Below are 26,099 nucleotides of genomic sequence, written 5' to 3'. Positions count from 1 at the left end.
ACCTGAAAATCTGAAATTGATAGATTGACCAAATTTGACTGTTGTATTTGATTGTAAGTAGGCAGTTTTATTGTTCAACCCTGAAAGTGCAGTTTATAGTTTCTGAAACTGTTTAAATATTCAGCTAATCATTTTTTGCATATATTTTTTGCTCTAACTACTGCAACAGATTTCAAATTTTACAAACGAAGACGATACACTTTTATTCATTAGTAAGTTTTTTATTATGTATTTGAAGACTTGGTAAATGATATTTCTTTTAGTGCTTTTTTATATGGTTTGTTTTTTTTCATAGTCAGTTTTTATTACTCCTCAATGTACTTTCAGTCTTTTTTTTCTAGTTTTTTTCTACTATTATTTCAACCGTTTACGAAAAATATAAATGAATGCTTTTACAGTTAAATTTTTACCTGTTTTTGAATTAGTGATCCTTTTTACATTTGAATACATTAAATCAGATGATGATTCTTGCATGTTACATGTAAATGAAAAAAAAGAAGTTTTTGTTGAATATTTGTTGTTTTAAATGATTTTTGTGTAATTTTAACAAAAGATTCATTCGCCAATCAAATAACGCTTGTAAAAATTTGTCTGTTATGGGATTTTGGCATTATCATTTAGGCATTCTTTATTAATCATACATATATAATTGTATGTGTATAACACTGTGTTCAACAGCCAACTTAGGTGTGATAATGGAAGAAAATCATGCTGAACTGAACACTGAACAGACTGGGCAGATAGTTTTAAGAAATGCAGACGCTGTTGATGAAGATGTCCGTGCCAAGAAATGTGGGAGCAAAGATTTATCAAAAGACGATGCTCTTCGGTATTGACAAAGCAATTTTTATTGACATAATAATGCAAAAATGTTAATTTACAATGCTTTAATTGCATGGTTGTTTACTTATAATCAATTGTAAAAATAGAAAATAAATGTCAGATAGTTTAAAAATGAATTAATTGTTTTTTGTATTATTTCTGATATTTTTTTTGAATTCTAGTGTGTATACAAAAGCTATGAAAAGACTTCAGATTTCAATAAAAACATCAACCATAACATCACCAACCTTTATGGAAGCATTTTTCAAGTAATAGACAAATGCGCATCAAAAAGATTACAATTATTGATTAATCTGTGAATTTGTCTTGTTTTTTGCACTGTTGTAGAATGTTGCGCAGTGGTAAAGAATTAATAATTGCCAATCCATTACAAACTTCCGTTGAAGAAAATGTTTGGAAGCACTGCTTTTTGAATCCTGTTGAATTTATATTGAAACATGATAATGTGAGTGAAAAGGGTTTGTTTAAGTAATTATCACTATTATTTATTATTAATAATGTTGATAGAAATGCAGTGAAATGGCCGAAGTGATGGAAAACTTGATCAGTGTTTGTTATAGTTATTATTGTATTTTATCAGTGAAATTGTTATCCGCGTGCAACAATTTCAATATGACAAGTCAGATTGGTTTGACTGCTTTTCCGATCAGTTGGAAAATTAGCGATGAAAAGCAGAACAATTCTTACCAGTCGATGTTATTTTATTGTTTTCTTCGTTTGGGAGACTTGGGTAAATTTTATTTTATTTATTTAAATATTTACAGTAATGTTTTTGTTTTTATTGTTATTTAATTTGCAGTTGAATGTTTATGCAAAATAACAAAGAAATCTGAATATCGAGAAGCTATTAATTATTATCGAAGAGCGTTGATTGTTTGTCCTGATCAAGAATTGATTTTTGACCGATTAGCTGCGTTGGCTCCGAAGAATGATCATCTCGATGTAATTTATTATCGTCTTCGATGGTATTTTCCTTTTTAAATGTTTGCTTTATTGCAAAAAAGCCAGCATTGTTATTTCAATTTTTAGTGCTGATATGAATGCAACGATGAATATTGGAAACAGTAATCTTGTTGAAGCTTTGGAAAAAGTTGAAGAAGAGTTTCAAAATAAACTGGTTAATAATAAAAAAGTTGACATGGCATTTCTGTAAGCTGACAATGATTTTTATTAATTTATATGCAGTTTACATTTTATTGTTTCTAGTGATTCCATTCCACTTGATGTGATTTACATTGCTTCAACGGCCCGTATACTGCTTTATTTTCTTCAACATCATGGTTCAGGGTAAGTCTGTATATTTTAATTTATTTGGGAAAATTTGCACACAAAAAAAATCTACTCAATTTTAAAATAGTGAATGAGTTTGGTGTTGTTTGTTTGTTTTTCGTTAGCTTCTACTCTGATGTGAATTTTAGCCAGAAAATGGTTGAGGCAAAGGAAATGTGCAAAGAGAATTCAAATTTACTGGCCATGCGTTTCAATGAATTATTACAACAGCAAGAGGATCCAAAATTGGAGCCACAATCACCAGTCATGCCTGAAAAACTGCATCAATTGTTCTCTATTCAAATGATCATTGTAAAGCATTTTTTAAAAATGAATTGTGAGTTTAAAAAGAAAAAAAATTTTCTTTCTTTTTCCCAATATAATTAAAAATTATGTATTTTGTTGTTTTTTTTAAAGTAATGCCTGAATTGAATGCATCAGCAGGATGGTTTATTTCGAATTGCGGCATTTTGTTGAGCAATATTTTGCGTGTGATTTTGAGCAAAAATTCATCTGATAATTTCGAAGGTAACGTTGTAAATTTATTGCATATATAATAAAATAATAAATTGATCAACTGTGCTAGTACGTACGGTCGTTGTATTTTTTATTTTTTAAGAATTGTTTCATTCACTGAATGGAGTACAAGAATGCCGTAATCCAAGTTTTCTTATGAAAATGATTGATGAAGTTCCGTCGTCATTGGTAGTTTCCTTCACTTTGGATTTTATTTTTAAAAATGATCAAATTATTACTTGTATAGCAGGACGATATGAATGAACTTCCGCTGATGATGACGGATATAGCAAAGTTGGAAAAAGAGGACGACAACAATTTGACGAAAGCGAGGAATATTATTTCTTCAACCACTTCTTCTATTCAACCTCGAAAAGGTAAAAGTTGTCATTCTATTCGTCGATATTACTGTAATAATTACTGTATTGAAAAATAATTTCAATTTTGCTCGAGTATCCTTTGAAAATGAATGAAGAGAATAATATTGTTTTTTTTTAATAAAATTATTGTTATTAAAGAACAGCCTGAAGTGTTGGATGAATCTAGCAGCAGTGAAACACAGTTGATCACAAATTTTGCATTAGCAAGCGAGCTAACTTTGACAAAGATGATGGAATGCATTTGTATTGGAGACGATGAAAAAAAGGGCACTGATCAAGAAATACAGTAAGATGTGATTTTTTTAAAAAGATTTTCTGTTCGTTATTTTTTGTTCTTTCAAAGATTGAACAGCAAAGAAAATGTCCTAGAAATGCTGAATTATCTCAGCAGATGCCCTTGGCTCATTACACTGAAGGATGTTTGTTATTGGCTTCAAGAAAACGATGATTTTTTGTCTTATTTTTCTGTAGTAAGTGACACTTTTATTTCTTATGTATGTTTGTTTTTTTAATTTAATTTTGTTCATTTTAGATGATGGGTCCATTTTGGCAACTGCTTGTCAAGTTCTTGAATGTAATACCAAGTGAAAATGAAATTGCAAATCTATTGCTCACAGGTTTGCTGTTTGAATAATTGTTTTGCAAATTTTTTTTGCGAAAGAAAATGTTCATTGGATAAGATGACATAAAATGAAATTTAAATTTTTATTATTTTTTACATATATTATTATTAGATGATAAACTGGCGAAAGAATTGAACGGCATTGTTTCGTTGCCGTTGTGCGAATGGAATCAAACAGTCCCTTTACCAGAAGATTTACCTCATTGTTGCATCTTACGTCGAAACTTTGTTTCAAAAGCGGATTGCAGTTTACGAAAATTTTCCAAAATTAGTCTAGTATTTTTTTGTTTCATTTTTCGTTTATTATTAATTCATATTCATATTTTTGATTTTTATAGACAATCATTCGAATATGCATTTTGAGATCTTTTGGTATGGGGTTGATTAAACGTGGCATTGTAAAGTGCGACTACAACGGCAGTACTTGCTTTTATTTTTACGATGGCCATTCATATTCTGAAGAGGTATTTTATCGATTAAACTTTTTTAATTTTTGCAGATTTTTTAAATATTGTTAAAAATTGCATTAATCATAATTGCAGTAATATTGATGAGGTGGATTGTAAATTGAGTTAGTTGTCAGTTTCAATGAAATGTCCATTTTGAATATTTGATGATATTCTAATTGAAATATGTGTAATAATATGTGAATATTTGGTGAGAAAAACATAACAGTGGTTGTCATTTAGTTGAGCCGAAATTCTGAGCAAGATATATGGCAGGGTGGTTTTTGTATTCCCGTCATGGTCGTTGTCGATGCTTCGGTTCTTCGTAAAAGGCTGTTCCTGTTGAGGAAAATAGTTGCAGATAAAATGGCAACAGTAATAATTCCGTTTAATGTTTTTGATGAATTGGACAAAATGAAATCCGAGGATGGACCATCACGCACCGCGAGTCGATGGATTGAATCACAACTTCACATGAGAAATCCGAACGTTCGCTTGCAACTGCCTAACAAAGATCCAGAAATTAGGCAATTCATTGTAGACAATTTGGGTGAAAATGCGTAAGCGACAGTTTTGGATGTTTGATGCAAAATACTGAAATTTGTATTGTTTAGAAAATTTCTTGGCTTATTGCACGCTTGCTGTTCTGCGAAACTTAAAAGAAAAGATAATAGTAATCAAAACACTGATTATACAAGTACTGTAATCGTCTCGAGTTGGACTTCTGATTCTGATGAGATGAAGGCTCTTATACAATCAATTCAAACTTTGAAACTGACAAGTGAGTTTCTTCTCAACTACTACATTGATCATTACTGTTATTATTATTATTATCATCTTCATTGCTACGCATTTAGACACTGTTATTTATAATGTCGAAACGTTTTTCAACGAATGGAAATATGTTGTTTAATTGCATGTGAAAGTAAGTGATTTTTTCTTATTTTTTACTTCAACATTTCATCTTATAACGTCGCAATTCATCCGTACGATATTATTCACTTAAAGAGTTTCAACACTCATATGATTGATGACTTTCATTTCTGATTTATTTTCCTTGACTGAACAGGTAATTTAATCTGTATTTTTTTAACAAAATTATAATCTATTTATGACATTATATATATTATATATATACGAACAATTGATGTGAACGATTAATTGATTTTTACTTGCACCATGTATACATACAATCATGGGATGTTTGCTTTCTTTTCAAGAACATATATACCTACTTTGTAACAAATTGTGATAAGCTTTTATTGCAATTTTGTTCATGAATTTTTGTTTAATATGTAGAACTTATCGGCAATTGTTGCACTATGGTGATGTGGTAAAACAATTATGGCTCAGAACATTCAAGTTTAATAGCTTCAACTCATCATCGTGCAAATCGTTCCAGAATGCAATTCAGGGACATCGAAGAATGGCTCAATTGCATACCAGAAGAAAAGTTGAATTAAACCAAGATGGAATGTTCTGTTTATTGACTTCATCGTGCACACGGTTTGATGACGATTTTTACAACGAGCTTCGGTCGTCTCTGCACAACTGCACAATATGAATTGCAACAGCACAATGAAAATTTTCATCAACGCTTGTAAGATATGAGAGTCGTTGTTGAAAATGTTAATTTTGTTTAATCCTACTAGGCACTGTTTTGGTTCCTGCTTTATTGATTACACAAAAATTACCATATCCATTAGTTTATTATTATCATTAAATATTCGAGAAATATTTATTACCATTGATAATCGAGTGACCCGAATACAGCGTTAATTGGAATAGAGTTGCCTGATTTTATCAATTAGAAGAACGATACGACCTTTGTACAAATTTATGCAAGGGGAGTTCATTCGAAGGAGACCTGCTTGCTTGCAGTTTTAATTTTATCGACATCTTTTAAAGTGAAAACAGAATTATACGGCCATGAATATGATGTCTACAACCACTTCGAATTGTATGTATTGTATTCATCAGTAGATAAAGTTGCCATTCAGCATTAGAAAAAAGATCGTTGGCAATATAATCTTTTGCTTGAACACCTAAATCAACATGATTTTGAAAGTAGAATGATTTTAGTGTAAAAAATAAAAATTTTATACTACATACGTTGAAATTTGTATTCACTCTGTCTGTACAGCGTTGAGTTATTGGATTACATTTAGCAATGCAATCGAAGAAGATGCAATCCGAATCAGTTTGACATGGTAAATGTCGAAACAATTGACTCATTCCATTGTTTGTAAATAATAAATCAGCATCGAGAATGATCAATTTTGTTGGATTAAAATAATCAGAAAAGGCCAAGTTTTCAAATTTCACATCACACCAGTGAAAAATGGAATCTACCTGTTTTAGTTGATTTAGCGTTTCCACAGCTAAAAGCAATAAACTCTGCGTCAACTGTGTAGCAGAGCTGAGTAAAGGAAGTTTTTCAACTGCATACATATGACCACATATTCCTAATATTCGAGGGAAAATTCCAATAGTATGAAAAAGTTGAAAAATGACAAATTCATGTTGTTTTGTCAGTGTGTAAAGTGTACGTATTTCTGGTTCGGTTAAGTTGTCCAAATTGACAGAACAAGGTGAGCACAATTGTTGTAGAAATTTTCGATTGTTCAAAATTAAACTACCATTATTAACAAACTGTTCAACAATTTCACCGAAATAATTAACATAATTGTCGTTGAAGGCTAATGTTGTTGGAAATGGCATGAATTGCTTTGAAAACATTGCACTTGATTTCAGCAATACAGTTTCACCTTCTAATTGTAAATTTATTATAACTTTATTCTCCATGTAATAACTGTCTATTGATTCTTTGCTCAAAGAACACAGCACACTGCAAAAACATCCAGACAATTCATTACGATGAAAATCTTCACACTAAAATTTTCATATTTTATTTTTAATAAATTTTTATATTTTGAAAAAAAATCAAAATTCCCTTACCAGTTCTTCCACAATCAACCATGCAATTTTTCTGTTGCTGGTATTTCTTTGATATTCATTCATTTTACTATACCGGACAAGATAGATAACAACTGATATACCAAATAAAATAAATGTCAAATAATAAATTCGATGTAATATAAATGATGAAAAACACAACAACAATCCAAGAATTGCTTTCATTCTTATTCACACCATAAAATGTAAACAATGTTTATCAGATTTGAAAATTTGAAAGTTCTACTCAAGCGCATTTTAAGTGAAGATTAAAAAAATTATACAAATACCCAAATATAGCAAATATATTCTAAAAGTATCTTTTTACAATAAATGTGATCTTCAAGTTTCTATAACCATAAAAATAGGGCAGTTTGAAGCCAAGCATCGCATATTTCATCGATATATATAGTAATATGACAAACAAGTTTTTGCTTGTTTCGCATCTTTTTACTGTAAAGTATTTAATATGAAACAGTTTGTTCTTGAAAATCAAAGTATACGATAATTATAGGTGATATTTTTAGCCATCAACGTATATTGGAAAATTGGAAACAACATTTGAAAAATATTTATAAAACGAGAAAAATCATTTTTCTGTGTTATTTTTTTAGATCAAACATTACATAATTGAAATTCAAGATAATCACACATATGAAAATGGAAACGTTTATGATAAATGAAGCTTTGGAAGAAAAGTTGGCATTTATGTTGGATTCATTTTGCAACACTCACGCGTCTCATCCAAACAGTAAAGTTGCCCTCATAACAGTATTTAAAATGGAAATTATTTTGCGATAACAAGCTTATTTGAAATACTTCTAGTCCGGTGGTACAATGGCACCTTTAGAAAAAAATGCCGTGCGCTTTATTGAAAACTTCAGTACAGGAACACGAGGTTCTTTTTCGGCAGAGTTAGTTTGACATTTATCTTTCAATATAATAAAATATATTATGCATTGTTTTAGATATTTTCTTCAGAATGGATATTCTGTTATATTTCTGTATCGATCGAATAGCTTCACTCCTTATGCACAATATCTTAGTGACGAAAAGAAACTCTTAGAGAGTTTACATGTATGGAAAAAGGACAACACATCAGTTGCTGTGGGTTAGTTGTTTATAAAATATTACTTTAATATTGTACGTTTTTGAATATTTAAAGAACTTCAACGCATATTAAGTGGTGTTTTGTTTGGTAAAAATGTCGTCGCAATTCGTTTTAAACTAATAATATTGGTTTATTGTAATAGTTGATGATGAAAAATTGCCTGGATTTGCTGCTGCCGTTGAATCACTTCACAAAGCACAATATGAAGGACGGCTAATTTTATTAGAGTTTGAAACAGTTACCGACTATCTTGGAAAATTATTATTTATTTCGAAAAAGTTGTCCGTTTTAAAAGAGAAACTTGTTATGTACCTAGCAGCAGCGGTATCCGATTATTACATTCCTGAAGATCAATTGGTAAATTGTATATAATATTACATTTTGAAAAAAAGTAATATTTATACTTGAATATTGATGTTTCATTTTAGCCCATACATAAAATGAGATCATCTCAGAAAACGTTGAACCTATGTCTAACTCCTGTGCCGAAATTGTTGAAAAATTTGGTAGAAATGAATCGTGAAGCATATATTGTTTCGTTTAAGGTATTGAAAGGAACATTTTTTACTCGGGCTTATTTTAACTAATTGAAATTTTATTGAAACATATTTGTTGCATATAATATTGTTATTATTCATGTTTCAGCTTGAAACCGATTCGAATACTTTGATTGCGAAATGCAAAGAAGCTCTGGATGTAAATTCAAATCAAGTAATGGAACTTTTTTTATTTTTGCCTTGAGTATTTATTTATTTATTTATTTATTTATTTGAGCTCGTTATTGGAAATATTCTTCATACGAGATATCATCAAGTATATTTAGTAAGCAAAGATGATGTTGAAGTAATTCAACTGTCACCAGTTGAAGTTATGAATGGCGTTCGAATTGAGAAACTGGTCGTACAGAAGGTCATCGACCATCATGAAAAAACAATAAAAGGTTGTAGAACATGAGATGGAGATGTAAATATATTAATTGGAATATTATAAAATGATTGTTCTCTTTGATGAGAAAGCATGAAATTGTAAAACGCAACAAATATTTCGGATATCGTTTTTCAGCCATTATAATAAGGGAAACATTTTTCTTCTAATACTGCAAGTCACATAACGATAATGAAATTACACTGTTTTCAGTTGATCATTTAGAGCCAATATGATGGATGATGGGAATGATCATAATGCTAAAATTTGTTTTTGATTCGATTCATCTGAAATAAAAGTTTTAATATTAAAAAAACAATTATATAGATAGATATGTATTAATTTCGAAGTTGATTTTACGTGTATCGTTTTGCTGTTCATTATCTGAACATAATTTTCGAACGTCTGAACTTTTTCCAATAAATATTCGAATCGCATTTTCAAAAAGAGTATTGACACTTAAAAACGAAACCGACAACCCTGTGATATAGATGAATGTTCAAAAATAATAACAACACTTACTTATCTATTATAAATTTGGTTACTTCTGCTATTCGTCTTGCATTTACAGTACAAAGATTTGTATTCTGTTTGGCGGGATGAAAAAGTCCAGGTCCAAGACAAATCGACAAACTGTAACTGTCCATGTGATTTGCAGCACAGTTTTCAACAATACAGTAACACAAGCACATCAAATTGTTCAACAGAAATTTATTTGCAGCTGGAAGATTTGATATTAATCTACAAAAATGCAACATCATCATCACATTTTAAAATGTGAATATTTTTTGAAATAAATAAACAAAGGAAAAAATAATACTTTTGAGCAGTTTGCAGTTTTGTATAATTATCGGTCAAAAGGCTCAATGATAGCCATTTATCAAGACAAGACGAAGTGAAAAGACTGTCAGGTAACAAACGTAAAAATTCCTGAAATGTAAAATTATGAAAAGAAAAAAATAAGCATAAATTTATTTTTTTGTACTTTTAATAATGATGCGCTGACAGTAGGCGATAAACGATCCACGTTGACATCTATTCCTGCATCAATTTGCTCTCTGACTTCACGAAATGTTATCTGCTTTGGTGGTTTTCGAAAAATACCTTCCGTTGTTATTCCACTTTTGTAAAGATGATCAAATATTTTCTGAAAATTTATAAAACAAAACAACAAATATGCAAATCCATTATATAATTATTTCAATACTTCAAGCATTGGACACATGGTTTGATCAGTGACCATTGTTGCCAGGGGTTTTCCAAAAAATTTCCCCTGTCTTCGAAATTGCAATGATCCAACATGCTTGTTGGAATTGTTGCTTTTCTTTTTCCAATGTATCATCATTTGACTAGCATAACTGCTTGCTGTTTTACGATTTCTCGCATTATCTAACGTGAGCAGTTGAACAGTTTAAATTATTCCTTCTCTGACAAATTCAGTATATTTGAAAGTAATCGGAAAACAATCCATAACATATATATTTTAATAAAATTTAAATTCAACTGTTGTAAAAAAAATAATTTACCTATTTTAGGCTTTAAAAGGAAAATTCCACTTCCAAATCTTCTTTTACGTACACTGTCATTGCAATCAGACAAACTGTTGCTACTTTGGTATAGTGACTTTAGATCCAAAATGTAAAATTCATACGGAATTTCGAAATCTTGGAATAGAAAATGAATATTGTTTAGTTTTATAAGAATTTTTCATTTTATACCTTCCAACGGTACAGGTGTAGTATGTTGTTCTGTAGTGTAAAATAATTGAAGTGAATCTGTATCGGATAAATGAAAATCATAACTCAATTCTTTTATAAGATCAGATGAAGTCAGTAGATTATCAATCAACAGTTCTTTGCTCTATTGAGAAAAAATTAATAATAATCAAATTATCATATAAAACGATATTGACAAGTTACCCAAGTTTCATCTGCTGATGCAAATTGTACAGTAACCAACGCTTTTCTGGGCCGTTCTTTTAATTTTTCATGCAAAATTGACGTTTTCAATATAGCAAGCCAATTATTCTTTTCTTCTGGACATCTATAATATTGAATATGCATGTTTTTATGATCTAAGTTGAACATTGTATGCAACATAATTCGGTACGTAAACTCACGAAAATTCTAATATAAAATTTTTCCCAGGCCATCCAATTATGAAGCATGAATCAGATCGTCTGAAACAATCTGAGATCGATTCCATACCTTTTTCACTAATCCATATCTCTTTTAAATGCATCTTTTCTTTAAGGCAAAATGTATTTAATGCTCTAAAATGCTGATGATAACAATGATTGATTCAACTTTATGACTGAGATTTTCCTACATACTTTTCTTTTGCAATAAGAATTGTATCTGTAAATAAAAATACATATCTTTCTTCTATCCGATCAGCCTAAAAAGTAAAAGAAAAGAGAAAACAAAATTTAAATTCGATTGCAACCAATATCTATAAATATGCAACAAAAATATTCAGTTGTATATTTGAATAAAATACGCATAACAATGAGCAAATGGCTGTCAACAGCAGTATTTGGAAAATATCCAGTGTAATAAATAAATAAATAAATTAGTAACATTAAGAGAAAGAGAAAATGCAATATTTCATCTACGAAGCTTACCGATACAAATGATATTCGCCCTTCTTTTAAATATTTTTCACTTTCTTTATTCATATTTTTCTAGAATTCTAAAAAAGGTAAAATGAGATTATTATTTAATATGAAAATATGAAAACGAATAGAAACCGAACTGGACAAATTGCAAACAAATAAATGATGAATTATTATTATAATTCATGTTTAATGTTTAAAAATTACCAAAGGTTATCTTTCAGAAATTGTTCTGGTTGAATCAATCGTTTTGGTTATTTGGCAGGTTGTATAGCGTAATGGAGTTGGAATGGTATGAAAAACTGGTGAAACCTGTGGCTATGATTGGGGTCAAAGGTATTTGTGCAAATGTACATTAAAACAGAAGCAAAGGTAACGTCCAATATCGATGCCTTTCCAATACCGGTTAATCGGGCCGTTGACAGCTTGCAACTGTAGGACGTGATCTGTCATCTGTGCACAAAATTTTTGATGAATCAATATTATTAGTTATAATTTATAGCAAAAGTCATCTTCTTTATTCATAATTATGTCCAAATTTTAACTTTACACGTATTAAATGGAGATGTTTTTTCTGTTTTGTTGGAAGAATAAATATTTTTTAAATTGCAAAATTGATCACTATATTATGGTCATTATGAAATATTTTTCATTTCATTTTGCTGATTATTGATAATTAGAAAAAAATTGAAAATGAAAAACAATTACAATAACAAAGCTGAATAAATTAATATGATTGTTGCTTCTTTTCATATTGGAAAACAAAAAGTAATTTTTAAAAATTTAAATTTGAGATTCAAGCTTTGGCTCGAAAAATTCATTAATTTATTTTTTGGAAAATTTAATACAGAGACGGATTTTCGTTTTAAATTATAAACATGAGAAAAAAAATCCGTGCATCTGCACATTTGTATATCTATACAGATCAAATTAAGCATGATAAATGTATTACAATGAAACTGTAGATTGAGATAATGAAAATCAAGTGCAAATGAAGCATAGTTGAAATTTTGAATAAAAGTGAAAAAATATTTAGTGAGAAGGTACAAAAAAAAAGATTAGTTACATTTGAACCAAGTCGAAGATTGCAAACATGATAAGTTCTAAATTTAAATTTATTCCGTTTGATAATATCGTTGTTTGCGTTGAAAAGACAAAACGTTGTCGAAAGATAAAAAAGCAGCTTCTCATCGTCAGACGCTGAAAATGATTGTTGCAAACAAATAATATTTGAAAAAAAATTTATGTAAAGATGTTGCTAATTTGTGAAAGAACGCAAATTTAAAATAGTTTTGCATGTTTTGTGAAAAACTAAAAATTCCACGAAGGGCAAGCAGCGGTTGAACGTATGAGGTGATTGAATATTTTGTCAGATTTTTGTAATAAATTATTGAACAACTTACAGAAATACTTGTGATAAAAGTAGATTCGTAAGTAAAATGAGGAATAATAATATTTCGAAGAGAAAAGTGTCATTCATGACGAATGTTGAACAGAAGAATGTAAAAATTTAAATTAAAAATAATATTGTTGCCAAAACATTGTTTTTTATTTATTTTGTTGTTTCAGATGTGTTTGAAGATATGACGATGTTTCTATTTTGCTTTTCATATGTTTGAATGGAGAAATGAAAAATAAAACACACATTACAGATGGTATAATTTGTTGGAAAATAAGATTATCGTATATATATATATATATATATATATATTGAACGAAAAATGAAACTACAATTTGGAAAAAAAAGATGATTTATATTTTAGTTGTTTTTGAAAAGTAATGTATAAAATTTGCAAGGAAAAGTATGCAGAGTTGAATGTGTTGCATTGTTCAAAGAAAAACAATTCGAGAGATGGAAAGTTGCCATTCACAGTGTTGAATCATCGAAGCTTTTGTTATAAAAGGCAAGATGAAATTTATTGCAATATTACTTAATGTTCAAATAAGAAATGGAGTGAAAAAAATGATGAATCTTCAAACGTTAATAAACGCTTGTTGATGGTTTTGATTTCAGTTGAACAATTTTATAAATTTGCTTTGATAAAGAAAATACACAAATTATAAATGCCAGTTTTGCATAAAATTGTTTCACTTGTTTCAGTAAAATAAACAAAACGAACAATAAACAACACACAGTATAGATCAATAATGTGATACGAAAGAAGGAAGTGTTACGGTACAGTTTTGAAATGGATGAACAAATGGCAAAAAAGAAACACAAACAGAACAAAATTGATAAATAGGATTGAAAAAAGAAAATAATAATTTAAATGAATACAGGCAAAATAGTTAATATTTAAATTGAGAAATGTAAATATTAATTTTAATTTTTTCACTGAAGTTTTTCACTGAAAATAGATGGCGCTGTGGAAAGTTCATCGATGACCAAATTTTAGCGTCGACGTCGATGAATGGTAGTATCAAATTGTTGACTTGGCGTGGCAGCAGTTGACCAGTTTGACATGTTCGAAGCTGCGGCACGGCGGTGTTGTTCAATTGCGGTATTCAAATATTACAACTAACATTTCTCCAACTTTCTGTTTTCTACATCTGAGGGGATACAATTCTATTTCTACATCTTGATACAATACAATACAATCCAGTGTAATATATAATCATTCGTCATGGATAAGCTCACACAGTATTTATCGTCGATAAAACCGTATCGAGATTGTGACTTCATTGACAGATTGAATTCTTTTTACACTGTCATTGGAACTGTCTGTTTTGCAGTTTTGGTCAGTGGATGGTCGTTTGTTGGTACTCCAATACAGTGTTGGTTTCCTGCTTATTTCAAAGGATGGTGGATTCAGTATTCATTAGATTACTGTTACGTACAAAATACCTACTTTTTACCGTTTACAAAATCAGTGCCGCTGAAAAATTATTGGGATTTAATCCGAAGCCCAATAGATATTCCAGAAAGTGTCGAAAAACGTGAGGAACGTTTAATTGGATATTACCAATGGGTTCCATTTATTCTAGCTTTAGTTGCCGTCTGCTTTTGGATGCCGATGGCATTTTGGCGTGCACTGAACATGCATTCTGGTAAGTTCTATACAAACTTTTCCATTGTCAGTTGCAGGTCAGGCTTAGTGACGTTGAACCGGCACCGATATTTCGATTATTATCAACTTCAATTGTTGTCATCATTAATTGTTATTCGGCAAAATTATCTTAACAACCTCTTTTAGCACATTTTTTTAAACTTTATTAATTAATTTGAGAAAATTTTTCTAATTTGAATATAATTTAGTCATTATTGGCAACCTTGATCTATATGTTAGCAATTTTGTAAAAACGATGTTGCAGCCGATTGTAAATTTTAATTATATTCAACATTTCATACTGCACAATTTTAAAGGGAATAATATATATATATTTTTTTCTTATCAAAATTGCTGCTGAACATTTTCTGTATTGTTAACAACCGATTGTGTGCATGTGTACTATCACATTGTTGTTCAACAGTTGTACAAGAGAAAAAGCCAAAACAGAAAAACAGTTCGAATTAATATTTCTTTTTTACTTTAAATTTCACAAAACATATACATTGCATGCATTGTACTTTTCAATTTTAATTGCAGACGTTTCGAGAATATTTTGTTTGTGCAAAGTGATTCACTGACAACATTAATGCAGGCAATCTTTACAGAATGATGATTCAAAATGAATCATGCAAAATTGGGATCGATGGATGAATGGATGGATATTTGTTTCAGTTGTAAAATGTAGAAATGAATCATTAGAAAAATAGTTGAATCATTTTTTGTTTAATTAACCAATCAATAATAGTTAGTTAGCTAGTGCACATTTGCATATATATATGTGTGTGTGTGTGTGTGTGTAAGAGTTGTTTGATGTTCTGCACAGTTTGTTGCCAAATGTAGCGTTTTGAAATGGTATTTTATTTGAAGCATTAATCTAAATCCTAAGAACCAGTTTGCACTGTGTGACCATGAGAAATGCTGCTGTTGTTATTGATAGAAAAGGTCTTTGTTGAATTATGTGTACATGTATATGTATATATATATACATGTATGTAGTTGTAAGCGGAATTTGTTTACCTTTTCATCTGCTGCTCACGTGCGTGTTTAGGCATAAGCGTGAAAACGGTTTGTGACATGACTAGCATAGTGGAACATGTTGAACCGTTGTCACGTCGGAAGAATGTCGACAAAATTGCCCAACTACTTGATCATTCTACAGTACTGTCTGCGCGTTTGCATGGACGAAACTTGTTCACTGGGCGTTATATTTTGCTTTTGTATTTGGCTGTGAAAATTTACTACGTTATCAATGCAGTTATGCTATTTTTCATGCTCCAGCATTTTCTCGGAGTGGACGATTCGTTCTGGGGAGCCAGAGTGTTTTACAATTTGGTATACGGTCGACAGTGGGAAGAGACGGGCAATTTTCCACGTGTGACAATTTGTGATTTTGAAGTTCGAGAACTTGGCAATGTTCACCGGCATTCTGTACAATGCGTGCTGATGATCAACATGTTCAATGAGAAGATATTTCTATTCTTCTGGTGGTGGTTTGTCATTTTAGCTGTTCTCAATTCTATAAATTTACTCTGCTGGATTGCTTCAATAATTTTCGACAGCTTTAGTTGGAGCTATGTGATTAGCTATTTGCAAGACAGTGACCAGTGGGAAATGTCGGAAAGTGAATTTCTTCTCAATATTGAAAATTTCGTCAAAACATGCTTACAACCTGACGGCATGTTCTTGTTGCGTTTGATTGGTACAAATTCTGGAGAAATTGTCAGCAAAGAGTTGGTGAACAGTCTGTGGAACAGATATTTATCTCGTAAAATATCCAACCATAAGAAAATGGACGATGATCAATCTTTGTCAGAAGAAAATCAACCAATTTTAGAAAACTACGGCGATAATAATAATAATAATAATGGTCCTTTCACTGATGACAGCGCTAGCAGTAGTAGAGAAGATTTCAAAGAAAGTTCACTGTAAAACATATATATATATATATATATATATATAAGAATCAATCACGTTTTTATTATAGTTGAATAAAATTTCAAAAATTGGCCTCTTCGATGTATTGAATTGCACATTTTGTGTGTTTTTCATACACACTTTCTATTCAGAAAGTTATCACATTCTGTTTTTTTCTTTCTTGTAAATTAATACTGTGTTTAATTTTAATTTCAATTATTACAGTGCGACTACAGATTGTTCATTTCATTTATTTTCTTATATTGCATTTAATGAAACTGTTTGTTTGATTTTATTCACTTTAGCACTCTTCAATTTTCAGGAATACAGACCACTTATATTAGCGTGCTGTTAATTTACACGCAAATTTGAAAATCATCATTCGTTTGAAATTCATTCATCTGGTAAGACTTTTAATTTTTATTTACAATGTAACGTCTACTATTGAAACGATAAAATACAATATTTTCTATTTATTCCATTTCAAATGAAACGCATTGTATATTATCATATATAATAAGTATTATGTAATATTACAATTTTTTGTAGGATGTTATTATTTGAAGTAGAGAATTCGCTAGTGACATGAGATAATTTGGATTCGAAAAATCAGCAGTCGAATATTGAACACTATTTAATTGTTCTTTTTTATTGCTGTAGATTAGACTTTGGAACAACTGCAACGATGTTTTTTGTGGACAGCTTTTTAAGAGCCCTTACTCCACACAATGACGATGATTTGGTCGACCGAGTCAACTATTATTATACGCCAATTATAATTGCTTTCTTTTCGTTGACTCTCAGTGCAAAACAGTACGTTGGTCAGCCGATCCAGTGTTGGGTTCCGGCTCAGTTTACCGGAGCTTGGGAACAGTATACGGAAAATTATTGCTTCGTACAAAATACATACTTTCTTCAGTTGACCAACCAAATTCCTGTCGATTACGTTGAACGTGATAGTCGAGAAATTGGTTATTATCAATGGGTTCCATTCATTCTGGCTTTACAAGCTTTCTTATTCTACTTACCGTGCTTGATTTGGCGACTGACAAATTGGTATTCAGGTAAATTTTCATTTTATATTTCAAGTGAATAGAATTAATTTTCACATAAACATGATATATTTTAAGGTATAAGCGTACTTGGAATAACAAATATGGCAGTTGATGCGGGAAATATGGATCATGAAACGAGGAAAAAGAATGTAAAAACAGTAGCGCAGCATATTCGTCAGTCACTTAATCTACAACGTGAGCTGAGTACAAGTGGCAAACTTTTTGGATTTCTCATCTACGGCAAGCATTATGGTATATATGTAACTGGACTGTACTTGTTTATCAAATTTCTTTACATATTGAATGTTGTCTGCCAATTTTTGATATTGAATCGATTTCTGGGTGCCCAGTATACATTTTGGGGATTTGAAATTTTGAGAGATTTGGCTTATGGGCGTGAATGGCAAGAGTCTGGTCATTTTCCGCGTGTGACGATGTGTGATTTCGACGTCCGAGTTCTTGGCAATCTGCATCGATGGACCGTGCAATGCGTTTTGATGATAAACATGTTCAACGAAAAAATTTACCTGTTCCTGTGGTGGTGGTTTTTCATTATTTCAATTTTCACATTTTTGAATTTCTTCTATTGGATATTCGTCTCATTTAATGAAAATATGCAAGTGAATTTCATCAGCCGCTATTTGCGAGTGTCGGACAAAATTAGTGACACTCTACCAGAGCAGAGACGTGTTGGCAAATTTGTCAGGCGGGAACTTCGACCAGATGGAGTTTTCCTTTTGCGTATCATTGCCAGCAACGCAGGCGACATCATCGCTACAGAACTGATCAAATCTTTGTGGACTGTATACGACGCCAAGCAAAATCATCCAACACCACCACCAGTGCAAAGTAAAAAAAACATGAATTATGATAAAAATGACCAGTCACCGTACCAAGAAGAAAAAATGCCTCTGGCAGGTAGTCAGTAGAAATGAGAAAAGAAACTATTAATGTCAGTTTTTATTTATTTCAAATTTGTTGCGCACAATCGTCAATTATATACCTTATCTTTTAAAATAGTCACATTCATTTATTTAAATAAATGTTTGTAACGTTTGACGCAGCCTTTGATTCGGATAATAAAATGCCCGCAACCCTGAACTTTTATAGCACAAAAATACATTTTGTATGTATATATATAACTTTATTTGAGCAATAAATACCAACATAGTTTGGCCATTCTGTGACTTGATGTGTTACTCCTGCAGCAATGCAAATGCGTAATGTTTCTTGGGCATCACTTCTGCATTTCTGTATTACAGTACTCTTTGATACTTTCATTTCTCATTATGGCTACTGTTTCACTGTTACGTGAGTTAACTTTGTCGATTCTGTGCAAACCCTGTTCACCATCATCTACTTGGCAAAACGGCCGATAATTTTTATGCCATTCTTATCTTATCCTATATTATCTTATTTGTCTTTTATATTATTTGCTTTCATTCTTCTAATAATTGGTTCTTCTCTGATGACGCTCAATATATTTAAAACAAACAAACAAAATTTCACATTTATTAAAAATATTTCATCTGGAAATGAAATTATGCTGAAACTGTTTTCCTTTACAATAAGTAGCAATGTAATAAAAAGGTACAAAAAAGACATCTATGAAATTTTCTACATTTACATATTTGACATATTTAAACAATTCTTCTACTCGTTTCATGCCTGAGTGGACAAGTGTAAATTCATAATATTTGTTTGCTTTTATGCAATTATTTTTTTGTTTTATTTACAAAAATGAATTTTTTAAATTTACAGAAAGAATTATTTTTTCAAATTGACCTAATTTATGCATCAGGAATTGAAGGACCAGTTTGAAAAGGAAAAGAAAAATATTCCCAATTACAGTATGACAAAACATTTTAAAAATAACAGCAAAATTCATGCCATAATAAACTGGCTTAGTCAAATAACTTGTCGATCAGTGTTGAATAAAATTGTTCCAATTTTCAGAAATTATTTATTTGCACATTAGTATTTATGTTTTGTGAAAAATTTTACTCCATTATATGTAATTTTGAGTACGGTGTTGAAATTTTTTGATAACTTCCCTTTTGCTAATTTTCATTGTTGAGAGTAGGAGAAAAGAAATATATAAATAAATACATACATATATATATATACATATATATACATATAAGCTGAATGAGCGCTGAAATATCTTCCGACTCTATGGAATTGCAAGATCATTCATTTTCAACGTTTAATCCAAGTGGGAAAGCAGTGAAAAGAAAAGCAACCGTTTATCGAAAACAAAGCATCCAAATGTACGATTCATATTTTACGTGTATGGATGAAATTTTTGCAAAAATTCGTATATTTGGTCCTTATCAAATTTTTTGTTGTGCTGTAACATTTTTTTCGACAATTACATGGTTTGCAAATTATTTACTTTTATTAAATACAATGGTATCATCCAGTTGGTCATGTATCGACCCAATTGACAATTCTACAGTTTCAAATGGAGAAGATGAAAAATATTTTTGTCAAGTATTATTTTATTAAATATTTTTTTTGTTTTGAATTGAATAAATTTCAGATGATTAAAACGTGCCGAAATTTGAAAGAAGTTGATTTGCAATTTTCTTCGATGACATCAGATTGGAAATTGGTTTGCGACAGAAGAAGTTACGTTTTCATATTGTTGGCTTCATTTTTAATAGGGAGAATGATCGGTGCAATTGTTGGTGGTCATTTGTCCGATAATTTGGGCAGATTGAGAGGATTATTTGTATATCTTTCTGCCGGTCTCGTGGTTCGATCACTTTCTATTGCTTGCACTGATTGGAAATCTTTTGCAATTTTTCAATTTGTCACTGGCGCCATTTTTGGGCAGATACAAACAACCTGTACAACACTGCTCATAGAAACTACCGATGGCAAATATAGATACATTCCAATTGCTTGCTCTCAGATGAGCGTTTCTTATCTATTCATAGCATTAATTGCTTATTGTACATCCGAATGGCGAATGTATTTGATCTTCATCAGTCTTTTATCTTCACCATTATTGTACAGCTATCTTCTTTACCAAGTATGTGCACTTTTTGTTTTGCAGATGTAAAGAAAACTGTTCAATATTGATTAATATTAGAAATTATGTTGTGGCTTTGTTTGTTTGTACGATTGTTGCTTTTTCAGGAATCATTAAGATGGCTGATTTCGAAAGGGAAAATTTCCGAAGCTGCTGCTGTTATTACTGAATTATGTTCTGATCGATGGAAAGGGGATAATTGTGATATTTATCCACAACAGCTGACGACGCTTCTCGTCATACCTACTCAGAATAAACTGTTCACATTTGTAGATTTGTTTCGATCAAAATCTTTGTCTATAAAAACACTTTCTCTCATTTTGTCCGTAATTTCTTGCAGCTTTGTCAATTCAGGCTTCATCTTATTTAGCAATTTATCAATTATTCAAAATATGTATTTGCACCTCCTTCTGAATGGCAGTTTTCGAATGATATTCTTAATCATCGGCATCATGTTGAATGCTAAAGTAAAGTTTTATTTATATGAATAATTTTACATTTCTCTTTTTACACTTTTTTATTTTAGTTTTCCCGGCTCGGTTGCAAGCACATGATGCTATTCAGTTTGGGGTCGATCATTATTTGTTTTGGAGTTGTTATAGTGATTTTTTTTGTTAAATCTGATTTTAACAGCAATATACTGTATGGAATTTTATTACTGGCAATGGCACTTAATGGTTCAATATACGAAATGACCGTCTTGCACACAGCTGCTGTCATTTATCCAACAGTGATGAGAGGCATCGCAATTGGATTCATTATTGGGTTTCAAGATTTGGAACTATTATAATTGGAGCCGTGATTGAATTCAGCACAAAAATTTGGCCAATTGTACCTTGTCTTGCCATTGAAACTTTTCTCATTATAACATTCTTAGGTGCCATGTGGTATTTGCCAGAAACGAAATATTGTTTAGCCAAAGTTCGTATGCCAGATCTTGATGAAGATATAAAATAATTTCCTGTTATCATTCTATTCTATTCTGTTCTGTTCTATATTTGTGATTTCTTTTTTATTTCAAATATTGACTGATTGTAGTAATAAAATCTTTTTCATACTTTGTGCCTTTTATAGTTCAGTATTTTTATTTAAAATTTAATCATGTTGATCTCATGTCATTTAGGTGAAATTAAAAAAAGAATAATTCAATTAAATGTAGGCTTTTTATTTTATTTCTCATGAAATTGTTTGTTCTCGACTTGAAATTGAACATGCACCAATGTTGATTTAAAAGCAATAGATAACTATGTTATCTTTCATTTTCAAAATAAAATCATTAAGTCATTACAGTAAATTTATTTCAAGTTGCTCTTCATTGTTTGGCCTAATTTATTTACTATTTCAATTTTTAGATACATTTTTAAATTTATAAAAAAACACAATATTTCTTTTCGAATAGTAAGTATTTGAGTTATTTTGTATTGATTTGCTTGTTATTTATAAAAATTTGACTTTAAGATTATCGCAGTCAATGGATGAAACAAGAAATATACCAGACGAGGTAGGACTGAAAAGTTTAAAACCACGAAAAATTACATTATATCGCAAGCAAAGTGCTGAGGAAGTAAAAAATTATTTTCCAACGTATGAAATGGTTCTTGATAGCGTTGGCATATTTGGAAAATATCAAATATTCTGCTTGATAACAGTGCAACTTACTACAATTATATGGGTTGCTCATTCTGCACTACTTCGTTTTAGTTTTATAAAATCGGAATACACATGTTGGATTGAAGAAAATAATACTACTATTACTAGCTCCAAGAATGAAAGCATTTTTTGTTCAGTATGTGAATTATATATAATATTATTTATCACAATTAAGATATCAATTAGATTTAATGATTGCTTATAAATGCTGTAAATTGTTCTTTCTTTCATTACATGTAAATTTTTTGTTTCAGTTGTTAAATAAATGCAGTAATATTACTGTCGCGAATGGTGATTTTGAAAGTCTATTTGATCACTTCATGCTGCTTTGCGAAAAGGAAGACATTCGTCAGTTTGTATTTGTCAGTTACGTCATGGGGCATTTTTTTGGTTCACTGATTGGTGGTCATTTATCTGACAGTTTTGGACGTTTATCTGCATCATTTGTTTGTTTGTCGATGACTTTGATTGTTAGCATACTGTCAGTTGCGTGTACAAATTGGAAATTATTATTGGCTTTTCAAATTTTGATCGGCTTTCTAATTGGCAAAATCGAAACAAGCGTCATCACATTGATGAGTGAAATTACCGATAAACAATACCGCCTATTAACCCTATCATTCACTACATCTCCATTCACTCTGCTGATCATCTTTTTGATATTTTATTTAACAAAAAATTGGCGATTGTTTCTAATTTTTGTCAATCTCATAAGTATTTCACTACTGTACACCCATTTGTTACTCCAGGTATACAAAAAATTGAAATGAAATGAAATGTATTTTTCATTTAATTATTCAGTAACATAAATTTTAAGATAATTCGTACGTCTAATTAAAAATTAATATTTAGGAATCTCCAAGATGGTTAATTTCAAAAGGGTATTATTGCCGAGCTGCTCAAGCATTGTCAGAAATTGCATCCGATTTGTGGAACAGAGCGTCTATTGAAATTAATGTTAAGCAGATTCAAAGTATTCAATTTGGAGCAACTGATAAAGAATTTTTAACAATTTTAAATTTATTTCGTTCGAGCACATTAAGAAAGAATCTATTTTTCCTGATAGTATCTGCTGTAGCGCAAAATCTCATCAGCTTAACAACATTTTCTGATAAAAACATCAAAACATTTGGTATATTACTTTACGTATTCATATACAGTTTATTTACTGTATTGATTATTGTAATTGCAGTAATTTTAGATTTTAAAGTGAGTTTATTCATCTATCTATTTATTTATTCTTATTTATTTATGTCTTTTAGATAGCGTGCATTGGTTACAAATGCTTGACATTAGTATCTCTTTTTGTGAATACAGTATGCATCATAATAATTCTCGCAACAATTTGCTTATCATCGAATGACTTTGCATTACTTATTTTATTTTGTTTATTGATTTCCGGAGCAGTTAACGACGGATTGTATACAATAACACTTTTGCATACAATAACTGCATCATTTTTAACAGAAAATCGAGCGCTTGCTGTTGGCTTATTTCTAGCAACCAAAGATTTCACTACCGCATTTTCAACGTCAGTTTATTATTTTGTGATAAAATGGCCGCTGATTGTTTATATAACAAGTTTGATTGTTTTAATTTTTACAAGTGTTGTATCATTTATTGTACAACCAGAATCAAAATACGCTTTAACTAAAATGTTATTAGACGACTGTAAAGTCGTTAATGTCGAATAAAATGTAACGAAATGCTGAATGGTTAGAAAGCAGTTTTTTATTTTCTTCACATTTAATTTTACTTCTCATTTTGAAATACAATTAAATATACAATTATTTACTTGTTTATTAGCATAAATACAGAAAAGAATAATATCTTACGTAGCTGATTTGTCAAAGTACTAGAAAGTGACGAAATAGAATATAAGAAATCAGCAATGTCAACACACTATTCTACGTGCAATGCATTATTGTGCCTGCAGTCTGTTCAGTATAATAGGCAATACTGCCATACAATCATTTAATTTCGTTAATAATTAAAAGCATAAATACATATAAGGCAGTAAATCAATAATGATGAATAAAAAAATAAATATTAATGCATAAAAATTTTAATATATATAAACCATTAACTGCAGTTAAACAAAACTGCATATTTAATATACAAATTATTTTAAAACATTTATATACTTGTAATTCTTTTCCAGCATAAGACTTCAATTTATGTAGTTTTTCTGTTATACACTTTTGATATGAAAGAACTCATGCAATCATAATAAAATAAATTGATTGAACTTGAAATTATTTATATGGCATACGGTATTTCATCTTTTTATTTTTGCATCAGCAACTTTTTTGCATTTGAGTTTTTTGCTTGTTTTTGTTCATTATTAGTTATTAGGTATAAAAATATATAATACGATTTCTTTTTTTTCTGAATTACTACGTGAATATGAGTATGAATTATTACTTAGAAAATGAAAGCTGTTAATAATTTTTTTAACATTTAGGTCGAATTATGAAAATTATTAATAATTTTCTTTATATTTCTTCACGATATTTTTGGTTGCCTCGGAAGGCATGGTTCAGCGTTCCAAAATTTTATCGTTTCATTGGGTTTGTCGCAAGAACTGCACCAACGTCCCAAGTTCAACAAATAATGCATTATAAAATTGGTAAGCCGACACAACCGTTTGAAATGCCGCATAAACTGACAAAGCAAGAAGTTGAGCAACGTGTTCTTAAAGTGGTGAAAATGTTTCACAGATTACAAATGGTAAATGATACAAATTTTACACTGGATTCCCATTTTGTCAATGATCTCGGGTTAGATAGTCTTGATCATGTTGAACTGATGTTGGCTGTTGAAGAAGAATTTGGTATTGAAATTCCTGATGATGAAATTGAGAAACTGATGACTGGCGTGAAGTTGGCCAATTATGTTTGTAAAGTCAAAGGCGTGGAAAATTAACTTTGACTGCAATACTTTGAATACAGTTTTTAGTTATCGATAATTTTATACATTTATCTAAAATGTGATTAAATAGATTTGGTAAATAAAAATTCCGTTAGTTTTTCTTTCAGCTTTTAAAGTTTTAAATGCACCCTTGCTATACTTAATACTATGCTTGGCTATTTTCCTATTTTATATGGTAAAGCAAATTTTTCCTGTTATGATAATTAAATAATTTATTAAAGAGATAAGATTTTGTAAGACGTTTAGGAATCGCACATTTTTCCCAAATAAATGCAATTTATTTGTCCATTTTACATTAAAACTTGAATTTACTTTAAATACAGTAAACCTGTATTGATAAATGTTAAGTAATAAATTTATCTTAAAGTGAAATCCTCCTTGCGGTTTTATATATTTATTTAGATGTATATGATGTATATGTAAAGAGCTAGAAGAACAGAAGGGCTTTCGCGCACTTTACGCAGATTGTTTCCTCTTTATTTATATTTATCGTCTTTTACGAACTCTGTGCTTGGTACGTGCATTTCATACGCACTGATTATCTTAGCATGTTTATTAATGGTTCTTTTAAACAAAATAGAACAATGTATTGGATTGGTTACTCTGGTAATTTTCAGCAGTTTTGTATAATTTTGAGTTGTGTATTTAAGGTCAAGTAACTTGTCTTTTTAATTTTTTTCGATCTAATTTATAGTTTCATTAATGAGCGGCTTTTTGACGTACGTTCGCTGAATTGTTTTGACGTCATATTATATGTTAAACTTAGTATACAACATTTTTAA

At 30.2% G+C, this 26,099-nt stretch overlaps 9 protein-coding genes across 9 annotated transcripts; 7 read left to right on the top strand and 2 right to left on the bottom strand.

The window, feature by feature from the left end:
* The first annotated feature begins 653 nt into the window (after positions 1 to 653).
* Tsp_10036 (hypothetical protein) lies at positions 654 to 1,824 on the top strand. The gene is made up of 5 exons (XM_003373142.1): positions 654 to 829; positions 1,005 to 1,091; positions 1,171 to 1,301; positions 1,424 to 1,573; positions 1,643 to 1,824. The coding sequence occupies exons 1-5, from the start codon at positions 654 to 656 to the stop codon at positions 1,822 to 1,824; spliced, it is 726 nt and encodes a 241-aa protein (XP_003373190.1).
* Positions 1,825 to 1,879: 55 nt separating this feature from the next.
* On the top strand, positions 1,880 to 2,539 carry Tsp_10035 (hypothetical protein). Its single transcript, XM_003373141.1, has 4 exons — positions 1,880 to 1,992; positions 2,029 to 2,130; positions 2,262 to 2,402; positions 2,530 to 2,539. The coding sequence occupies exons 1-4, from the start codon at positions 1,880 to 1,882 to the stop codon at positions 2,537 to 2,539; spliced, it is 366 nt and encodes a 121-aa protein (XP_003373189.1).
* Positions 2,540 to 2,544: 5 nt separating this feature from the next.
* Tsp_10034 (hypothetical protein) lies at positions 2,545 to 5,640 on the top strand. The gene is made up of 11 exons (XM_003373140.1): positions 2,545 to 2,560; positions 2,732 to 2,817; positions 2,876 to 3,005; positions 3,147 to 3,294; positions 3,352 to 3,478; positions 3,541 to 3,625; positions 3,743 to 3,906; positions 3,969 to 4,094; positions 4,320 to 4,636; positions 4,691 to 4,861; positions 5,376 to 5,640. The coding sequence occupies exons 1-11, from the start codon at positions 2,545 to 2,547 to the stop codon at positions 5,638 to 5,640; spliced, it is 1,635 nt and encodes a 544-aa protein (XP_003373188.1).
* Positions 5,641 to 5,978: 338 nt separating this feature from the next.
* Tsp_10033 (hypothetical protein) lies at positions 5,979 to 7,217 on the bottom strand. Its single transcript, XM_003373139.1, has 2 exons — positions 7,108 to 7,217; positions 5,979 to 6,924 (listed from the first exon to the last, which is right to left on the bottom strand). Exons 1-2 carry the CDS (start codon positions 7,215 to 7,217, stop codon positions 5,979 to 5,981), a joined length of 1,056 nt encoding a protein of 351 aa, XP_003373187.1.
* A 474-nt stretch (positions 7,218 to 7,691) lies between these two features.
* Positions 7,692 to 9,096, top strand: Tsp_10032 (DNA / pantothenate metabolism flavoprotein). The gene is made up of 8 exons (XM_003373138.1): positions 7,692 to 7,802; positions 7,857 to 7,945; positions 8,000 to 8,142; positions 8,197 to 8,250; positions 8,285 to 8,499; positions 8,571 to 8,687; positions 8,788 to 8,853; positions 8,917 to 9,096. The coding sequence occupies exons 1-8, from the start codon at positions 7,692 to 7,694 to the stop codon at positions 9,094 to 9,096; spliced, it is 975 nt and encodes a 324-aa protein (XP_003373186.1).
* A 222-nt stretch (positions 9,097 to 9,318) lies between these two features.
* Positions 9,319 to 11,743, bottom strand: Tsp_10031 (putative RhoGAP domain protein). The gene is made up of 11 exons (XM_003373137.1): positions 11,690 to 11,743; positions 11,399 to 11,463; positions 10,986 to 11,109; positions 10,785 to 10,926; positions 10,593 to 10,730; positions 10,274 to 10,455; positions 10,052 to 10,213; positions 9,887 to 9,996; positions 9,701 to 9,807; positions 9,427 to 9,546; positions 9,319 to 9,353 (listed from the first exon to the last, which is right to left on the bottom strand). Exons 1-11 carry the CDS (start codon positions 11,741 to 11,743, stop codon positions 9,319 to 9,321), a joined length of 1,239 nt encoding a protein of 412 aa, XP_003373185.1.
* A 2,561-nt stretch (positions 11,744 to 14,304) lies between these two features.
* On the top strand, positions 14,305 to 18,628 carry Tsp_10030 (innexin unc-9). The gene is made up of 4 exons (XM_003373136.1): positions 14,305 to 14,728; positions 15,779 to 16,538; positions 17,305 to 17,708; positions 17,775 to 18,628. Exons 1-4 carry the CDS (start codon positions 14,305 to 14,307, stop codon positions 18,626 to 18,628), a joined length of 2,442 nt encoding a protein of 813 aa, XP_003373184.1.
* Positions 18,629 to 20,108: 1,480 nt separating this feature from the next.
* Positions 20,109 to 24,080, top strand: Tsp_10029 (hypothetical protein). The gene is made up of 12 exons (XM_003373135.1): positions 20,109 to 20,192; positions 20,242 to 20,736; positions 20,844 to 21,005; positions 21,263 to 21,306; positions 21,370 to 21,501; positions 21,549 to 21,657; positions 21,896 to 21,957; positions 22,195 to 22,522; positions 22,641 to 22,832; positions 23,239 to 23,359; positions 23,588 to 23,595; positions 23,649 to 24,080. The coding sequence occupies exons 1-12, from the start codon at positions 20,109 to 20,111 to the stop codon at positions 24,078 to 24,080; spliced, it is 2,169 nt and encodes a 722-aa protein (XP_003373183.1).
* Positions 24,081 to 24,649: 569 nt separating this feature from the next.
* On the top strand, positions 24,650 to 25,544 carry Tsp_10028 (putative phosphopantetheine attachment site). Its single transcript, XM_003373134.1, has 3 exons — positions 24,650 to 24,659; positions 24,851 to 25,281; positions 25,539 to 25,544. Exons 1-3 carry the CDS (start codon positions 24,650 to 24,652, stop codon positions 25,542 to 25,544), a joined length of 447 nt encoding a protein of 148 aa, XP_003373182.1.
* Positions 25,545 to 26,099: the final 555 nt, after the last annotated feature.

The sequence above is a fragment of the Trichinella spiralis genome, assembly GCF_000181795.1.
Source record: "Trichinella spiralis strain ISS 195 chromosome Unknown Scfld6, whole genome shotgun sequence".
In the NCBI taxonomy this organism is placed as follows: domain Eukaryota; kingdom Metazoa; phylum Nematoda; class Enoplea; order Trichinellida; family Trichinellidae; genus Trichinella; species Trichinella spiralis.
The sequence above is the reverse complement of the archived record's forward strand: the minus strand, read 5'-3'. Positions and strand labels throughout refer to the sequence as shown.